This window comes from Bufo gargarizans, chromosome 7, assembly GCF_014858855.1.
Source record: "Bufo gargarizans isolate SCDJY-AF-19 chromosome 7, ASM1485885v1, whole genome shotgun sequence".
In the NCBI taxonomy this organism is placed as follows: domain Eukaryota; kingdom Metazoa; phylum Chordata; class Amphibia; order Anura; family Bufonidae; genus Bufo; species Bufo gargarizans.
The window spans coordinates 33,734,547-33,743,057 of record NC_058086.1 but is presented as its reverse complement, the minus strand read 5'-3'; the positions used below and the strand labels follow the sequence as shown (position 1 = coordinate 33,743,057).

The following is an 8,511-nucleotide window of genomic DNA, read 5'->3' as shown; positions in this document are numbered from 1 at the left end:
AGTCCTCTTGCCTGGCTTTGACAATCAAGAAGGGGGAGGGGCTGGCAGAGGAAGGAGGAGGAGCAAGTGTGCTTGGCTTGGGCCCGCCCTCAGTACACTTAAAAGGGGTAAGCTCCTCTCAGGCTTGAATGGCATATCGCTAGGATAAGCCATCAGTATCAGATAAGGGCCCTTGAAGTGAATGGAGAGCAGCGGTGCCTGTGTGGCCCACCTCCATTCACAGCTATGCGAGTTCCAAAAATAGCTGGTTAGGCTACTTCCAGCACTCCCATAGCGGCGAATGGGGCCGTGACTGCGCTTGCGCAGCTGCTCTCTGGTCACTTTCTGGTCCCTCTCCATTCACTGCTCACTCGGCTATTTCCGTCAGAGAAGACGACCAACTTACAAAAAGCAGATTTATTTCCAGTCTTCTATGTACATAAATCAAGCGCTCTGCAGAACCCGTACAATAACTTACTGTGAGACGCACTCCTTTATAAAAGGTTTCTAACACAATGCAGACGAGTGGCAGAACCGAGCTGCATTATAATCACTGGTTCCTACAGTAAAAACACATGTATTGCCACGCGGCAGCGGCAGGTCCTTACGGCTCATTACATTCACCAAGACTAGCACCGTATACCACACCCACGGTCCTAAGATAGAAGTACTGCAGCCAAGACGTTGTGCTTAAACAGGCAAATACTGATGCATGACAGATCTACACCAACAGTCTCCGGCCCGCTGCAAAGCTACAACTCCTGACATGTCAGAAAATGGTAGGAGTTGTAGTTTTGCCACAGGCTGGAGACCACCGGCTTACACATTCAGCTATGGAGGTCATCTGATGGCAGGATGGCTGTGGGAGACTCTTCTCATGGCCGCCCCTTCAATGCCGGCGTCCTGGTCAGTGTTGCAGTGGTCGGTCACACTTTGCGCTTCTTAGTAGAAGGCGACTCGTCCTGGTCGTCCTCTGAAAAAAAGAAAAGGAATGGAAATCAGGGAGGCTCCGCAACTAACTTCCGATGAAAATTCTCTCTCGGGGATCCCACGATCTTGTGATCCCAAGAATGAAGAATCCCAGAGTCCTGAATGTTGCTCCATTGATTTCTATGGTCCTGATGGCGCGCTTCCAATGCCTGCCCCATAGATGTGAATGGAACGGTGGACTGACTCTACCACTACCGCTTCATTCTACTAAAATAAAGTGATAGAATGGGGTTTGATACATAACGGTGGAAATTTGTTCTTCACTTTTTGCTAGTTTTCTGCAAATTTTGCCAGATTTGGCAAAATTCTAATGTTTTGCATTTCTCCGTTTTTTTTTTGTTTTTTTTTCAAAAAAGCGAGCAGGTCTTAGCAAAGAGGACAAAGTCGGTGGACAAATTCACTATAGCTTATGCCAAAAACTAGTGTCCGCTACATGACACGTCTCTGCAGGCTCACAGCTGCCGTAATTAGATTTCCGGGCCAGGGACTACCAAAAGAAGCGTTACATTTCTGAAGTGGCCTGAATGGACCTCTTAGTAAATTTGGCGCCTCTTACGCTAGCTAACGTCAGTCTATGTAGAGCTCCCCAATATGTGTAGTCTCAGGTGAAGTGGGCGGCTGTGGCGACAGGTTTGGATTGGCACGGGCAATGTGTGAATTCCGTAAAAATTCCTCTGGGGGACATTCACTCTTTAGAATTTATTTGGCTGCTTTCCGCTGTCACTGTGGCATCCGTAGCCGCCCCAGATACACAGGCAAGCGGGGGCATGTGGTGACAACCGTCACTGGCAGATCTGACCTGGATCGGCTAACACCCAGGGGTTCTGCCATGCCGCAATCATGTGATCACAAAGTCCAACAGTGCTCATTGGGCTCCTATTCAGTTCACCATTACCCCAGGAGGTCCCCGAATCTCCGTGTGACTGGAGCGGAGTCATGCCTGTGTAACCAGCCCTGCTGGGGATAAAGCACAGCGCCATCACTGGCAGTCCAACAGAAGTGAATGGAGCGGTGACCACGCATGCACACCACCACTCCGGTCACATGGAGATTCGGGGGACCTCCTGGTCAGATATTATGGTGCATAGTAGAGAAGTCCCTTTAGCCGCAGTGGTCACAGGTTCATGTAGGATAAGGTAATACCGCCTGTGAACATACCGTAACTCCACTCAGACATGGAGCAGATAAGAGGTCTGCGGGGCCATACAAGTGAAAACCAGTCAGAGCACTTGTCTGGTGCTGGAGGTTTATTACAAAGGGCTCAAGTGCACAGCCCAAAATACAGATACTGAGTGCATGCCGCCATTTTTATTAATTCTGCAGAAATGTCCTGTCCTTGTCCGCAAAACACACAAGAATAGGACATGTTCCATTTTCTTGCGGGGCCGTGGAACGGACTTACGGATGTGGACAGAACACTTTTGCGTCCCCGTTGAGATGAATTGGTCCGCATCCGATCCGCAAAAAATGCAGACCAAAACTACGGCCCTGTGCGCGAGCCCTGATTCGGATCCATACGGTCTCTTACCAGAAGGGACGACCTCCGCTTCTTCATCCGGCAGGAACTTGGCTTTGTTGACTTGCTGGGGGGCATCATCGCCGTTGTCTTGGTACATACTGGACCACTTTATTGCCATGTCCAGCTCCGGAGGGGGACCTTTCTTCTCCTCCACCTTGTAGGACTCGGGAGGGGGGACCGCATTAGTCTTCCACACTTTGAATTCTCGAGGCGGCTGCGCAGAAAGAAAAACAGAGGAATTGTTAATATCCCCTAAAAAAGCTAATAAAATGTCAACGAGCCCCGGAAACCTCGATCCGGGGGGCAGCAACTAAAAATAAGGGGGAGTGAAGGGCTCTGGATCCTTATTCTGGTGATTGGGATGATGGGGAGGGGGGCGCTGCTATAACAAACCACTTTAAGCTTCCTTCTCATACAAACCTGCTAAAATAAAAAAACGTTTGAATTAATTTATTTTTTGGCCCTGTGGGGGGGGGGGGGGGGGGGGGCGGGAGACAGAAAACGCCATCGCTTCAACACCACTAAAAACGGCACTAAAACACATTGGGGGTCATTAACTAAAGACCAGCGTTCCACATACCAATCCTAGTAAAAAAAAAAAACTCGCTGGCGGAAGAGCCGGACCATCTATTAAAGGGGTTGATTCATCTGAGACATTGGTGCCATATCGCTAGGATTTGCCACCAATGTCAGATAGGAGCGGGCCTCTGGGACCCTCACCAATCTCCAAAAGGGGACCCCTGAAGAGCGGAGAGCCGCGCCTGCGCCGCTACCCTCCATACATTTCTATGGGAGTTGTGAAAATAGGCAAGCACTAGCTCGGCAATTTCCGGCAGTCACATAGAAGGGACCCGCGGGGCAATGCGTTTTTATGCGTTTTTCACTAGCAACCATCCGTGAAAAACACAGCACACCCGGACGCAATGCGTTTTTCACTGAAGCCCCATTCACTTCTATGGTGCCTTTTAGAGCCCTGCACCTATCATATCCTGTCAAAGAGGACAGCCCCTCTAACAGACGCGCGCCTCTCAATATAACCCGCGGCGTCTTCTGCCGTCCTCGAGCAGATTTCTGGCGTCATTTGCACCAGTTTTCTGAGATGGGCCAGAATGGTTCCGCCTGCGTCCTCCCAGCCACTCTTTGGAAAAATTGTTGGGGCGCCTGGAAACGCTAAACATTCGCAGATATTGTCACAAACCAGCCCTAAAAATAAAAATTGGCTTTTTTACGCCAACTGGTGTAGATTCATAAGTAATGACCCCCATATCCAAAAGGCTCTCGGGATGAGTTGCAATACCGGGCACCACCACTGGACAAGAGTGGCGCTGTATCAAAAAATATAAAAAAAAACTCCTTAAGGGGGTGTTAAACATTGACGACCAACCCTCAGGACTGGCCGTCAGTATCCGACAATCCGGAGCGGGGGGGAGCGGGTGAATGAAGGTTGAAGGTTGCTGTCAGTGAATGAAAGCACTGTTATTATACAGATAAGACAGAGGTCTGCAACCTTCAGCTGCTGTGAAACTACAACTCCCAGCATGCACAGTAGAACTTCCGTAGAAATGACTGGAGCATGCTGGGAGTTGTAGTTTCACAGAGACCCCCTATTCCCAGCTCCAGGGCTCCCGCAGCGCCTCCTCCTGACTGCCGGCGGTATTACCTCCTCGGGGGGCCGCACCAGGCGCTTCTCCCAGTCGATCGCCTTGGTGGTGGGGGCGCTGAGGAAGGAGGGCCGGGTGACGGTCTGGAAGAGCTCGTCCGGGCCCGGCAGCTTCTGGGCGGACAGAGGCCTCTTCACCGCCGCCTTCACCTCCTCGGCCTCCTCCTCGCTGCTGTCCGAGCTGGAGCTGCCATAAGCGGCGAAGTAGCTGAGAGGATCCTTGTCCTCCTCCGCCATGGTGCAGCCTCTAATGGCGTCCCGGGAAACAGCCACTTCCGGCGGCTCTGTGGTCACAAGTGGAGGAGCGACATTTACTGAGATGTAGGCGCCAGACAGTCAGTTACTTCTAAGAATGTGATCTTCAAGGAGAGTGCCCCTATAGTGTCCGTCCTGGAATACCCCCTTAGAGTGCCAGTAATAAAATACCCTCATAAAGAGTGCCCCTATAAAAACTGCGCGCCAGAGAATACCCCCATAAATACTGCCCACCAGAGAGTGCCCCCCATAAAGAGGGTGCCCATAAAGAGTGCCTCCACAAAGACTGAAAGCCAGAGGGCGCCCCATTAGGAGTGCCAGCCAGAGGGGGCCCCATAAAGAGTGCCAGCCAGAGGGGGCCCCATAAAGAGTGCCAGCCAGAGGGGGCCCCATAAAGAGTGCCAGCCAGAGGGGGCCCCATAAAGAGTGCCAGCCAGAGGGGGCCCCATAAGAGTGCCAGCCAGAGGGGGCCCCATAAAGAGTGCCAGCCAGAGGGGGCCCCATAAAGAGTGCCAGCCAGAGGGGGCCCCATAAGAGTGCCAGCCAGAGGGGGCCCCATAAAGAGTGCCAGCCAGAGGGGGCCCCATAAGAGTGCCAGCCAGAGGGGGCCCCATAAAGAGTGCCAGCCAGAGGGGGCCCCATAAAGAGTGCCAGCCAGAGGGGGCCCCATAAAGAGTGCCAGCCAGAGGGGGCCCCATAAAGAGTGCCAGCCAGAGGGGGCCCCATAAAGAGTGCCAGCCAGAGGGGGCCCCATAAAGAGTGCCAGCCAGAGGGGGCCCCATAAAGAGTGCCAGCCAGAGGGGGCCCCATAAAGAGTGCCAGCCAGAGGGGGCCCCATAAAGAGTGCCAGCCAGAGGGGGCCCCATAAAGAGTGCCAGCCAGAGGGGGCCCCATAAAGAGTGCCAGCCAGAGGGGGCCCCATAAAGAGTGCCAGCCAGAGGGGGCCCCATAAAGAGTGCCAGCCAGAGGGGGCCCCATAAAGAGTGCCAGCCAGAGGGGGCCCCATAAAGAGTGCCAGCCAGAGGGGGCCCCATAAAGAGTGCCAGCCAGAGGGGGCCCCATAAAGAGTGCCAGCCAGAGGGGGCCCCATAAAGAGTGCCAGCCAGAGGGGGCCCCATAAAGAGTGCCAGCCAGAGGGGGCCCCATAAAGAGTGCCAGCCAGAGGGGGCCCCATAAAGAGTGCCAGCCAGAGGGGGCCCCATAAAGAGTGCCAGCCAGAGGGGGCCCCATAAAGAGTGCCAGCCAGAGGGGGCCCCATAAAGAGTGCCAGCCAGAGGGGGCCCCATAAAGAGTGCCAGCCAGAGGGGGCCCCATAAGAGTGCCAGCCAGAGGGGGCCCCATAAAGAGTGCCAGCCAGAGGGGGCCCCATAAAGAGTGCCAGCCAGAGGGGGCCCCATAAAGAGTGCCAGCCAGAGGGGGCCCCATAAAGAGTGCCAGCCAGAGGGGGCCCCATAAAGAGTGCCAGCCAGAGGGGGCCCCATAAAGAGTGCCAGCCAGAGGGGGCCCCATAAAGAGTGCCAGCCAGAGGGGGCCCCATAAAGAGTGCCCCTTCATAAAGAGTGGCGGCCAGAGGGGGCCCCATAAAGAGTGCCAGCCATAGGTGCCTCCATAAAGAGTGCCAGCCATAGGTGCCTCCATAAAGAGTGCCGGCCAGAGTACCCCCATAAAAAACAGTGCCAGTCTCATTGCCATCATAAAAAACACAAGCCAGAAAATGCACCTATAAAAAGTGCCAATCAGGAAATTCCCCCATAAACAATAGGTGTCAGAGTGTCCCCATAAACAGTGATAGAGCGTGCCCCCATAAACAGTGGAAGTCAGAAATTGGCCCCATAAATAGTGGTAGTCAGACTGTGCCCCCATAAGCTGTGGTAGTCAGACTGTGCCCCCATAAGCTGTGGTAGTCAGACTGTGCCCCCATAAGCTGTGGTAGTCAGACTGTGCCCCCATAAGCTGTGGTAGTCAGACTGTGCCCCCATAAGCTGTGGTAGTCAGAGTGTGCCCCCATAAGCTGTGGTAGTCAGAGTGTGCCCCCATAAGCTGTGGTAGTCAGAGTGTGCCCCCATAAATAGTGGTAGTCAGAGTGTGCCCCCATAAGCTGTGGTAGTCAGAGTGTGCCCCCATAAATAGTGGTAGTCAGACTGTGCCCCCATAAGCTGTGGTAGTCAGACTGTGCCCCCATAAATAGTGGTAGTCAGACTGTGCCCCCATAAGCTGTGGTAGTCAGACTGTGCCCCCATAAATAGTGGTAGTCAGACTGTGCCCCCATAAGCTGTGGTAGTCAGACTGTGCCCCCATAAGCTGTGGTAGTCAGACTGTGCCCCCATAAATAGTGGTAGTCAGAGTGTGCCCCCATAAGCTGTGGTAGTCAGAGTGTGCCCCCATAAGCTGTGGTAGTCAGAGTGTGCCCCCTTAAACATGACAAGCCTGAGGTCTCCCCCATAAAGAGTGCCAGACAGAGGACGGCCAAAAGCAGCGTCAGCCACAGAATTCCCTGTAAACGGTGCCAGCCAGAGGGTGACGAGTTCTTATCAGAGTGCCCCCATAACACTGCTGACCATACAGTACCCATATATAAAGTGCCTGCTAGAGCGTGCCCTGCTGCCAGTCCTGCCCTCTCCTCCATACGCTGTGTGAGAAATCTGCGGCTGATATTCACCTGCGGTCACCACCAGCAGCAACCTGTATGGTAACGGTAACTGAACATTTAAACCGCGCGATGAACGTAACAAATTATAAGTAATCGGTCCGCCAGAACCGGAACCGCTCTGTCATCGCCGCTGCCCTTCTTGTTACTAGAAAATATGGGCGGGGTGGCTCGTTATGTCCATCAGCGGGTCACCCGGGCGTCCTCCCCTCTCAGGGACATCTCAGCCTTCACAGTAATGCCTCACTCACACGTCAGTGTTCAGTCAGTGATTTTGAGCCTAAACCAGTTTTGGAGCCTCCGCAGACATAAGGTATAAGGGAGAGATCTGCACCTGTTCTGTGTTTAGAGCCGCACCTGGTTTTGGCTCACAATCACTGATAGAAATCACTGACCAATCACTGACGTGTGACTGAGGCCTAACTCGGTTCTGATTATAATTTTTTTTAACAAGGTGTGAAGTGTTTCGATGACGACATCATGGAGGCCAGAGGCAGCGCGCGTCTCCTCCTGCCACATTACTACCTGGAACACAAGGTAAAACATCGGATTCTTAACACATGTAGCGGTTTTATTATATATTCTGGACCCAAATGTGAACAGTCTTTTGTTTAAGTGAAAGAAAATATTAAATGTGCACAGATATCAACCAAGTGGTTTCATTGCTCGGAAGCGTCTCCAAGGGCTCGTTCACACCTCGCAGTAAAACACAAACTGCACACCCTCCTACAGAAAAATGATAGCGACTTTGCAACCATCTTGATTTAGAGCTGTCTTACTGTATGCAGCTCCTACGCATATTAATATGTCTCCGTGGTTACAAGCCACAAACAAACCCTTCGCCCGGCCGATCCTGCAGTCAGAGGACGCTTCCTTTCATCTGCCCCATTTCCATCTGTCTGTAAGCTGCAGAGAGAGGATGCAGGATCAGACTGTACATGGGGTTTGCTCGTAGTCTGTAACTATGGAGACGCAGAAGTCTTCACAGGAGCTGTGCACACAAAACGGCAGGTCATTTTTACTCAAACTACTCGCAAAGTTGATTCAATTTGCACTTGACCTTTTAGAGGGGGTGCGCAGCTGGGTGCAGTTGGATCCTGCAGTCATATGTGACTCCCTTTCATCTGACCCTGCTGCGTGCTAAACAGCAGTGGAAGGGACACATGGAAGAGAGTAAGGCCCCATTCAGACGAGCGTGACGGATTAGGTCCGGATGCGTTCAGTGAAACTCGCACTATTTTGCAAGAAACTTCAGTCAGTTTTGTCTGCGATTGCGTTTAGTTGTTCAGTTTTTTCCGCACGGGTGCAATGCGTTTTGATGCGTTTTTCACGCGCGTGATAAAAAACTGAAGGTTTACAAACAACATCTCTTAGCAACCATCAGTGAAAAACGCATCGCACCCGCACTTGCTTGCGGATGCAATGCGTTTTTCACGCAGCCCCATTCTCTTCTATGGGGCC

General features: G+C 52.6%; 1 protein-coding gene across 1 annotated transcript; it reads right to left on the bottom strand.

The window, feature by feature from the left end:
- Window positions 1-381: 381 nt before the first annotated feature.
- C7H1orf52 (chromosome 7 C1orf52 homolog) lies at window positions 382-4,418 on the bottom strand. Its single transcript, XM_044301578.1, has 3 exons — window positions 4,149-4,418; window positions 2,498-2,702; window positions 382-952 (listed from the first exon to the last, which is right to left on the bottom strand). The coding sequence occupies exons 1-3, from the start codon at window positions 4,383-4,385 to the stop codon at window positions 906-908; spliced, it is 489 nt and encodes a 162-aa protein (XP_044157513.1). The 5' UTR covers window positions 4,386-4,418; the 3' UTR covers window positions 382-905.
- Between the last annotated feature and the right edge of the window lie 4,093 nt (window positions 4,419-8,511).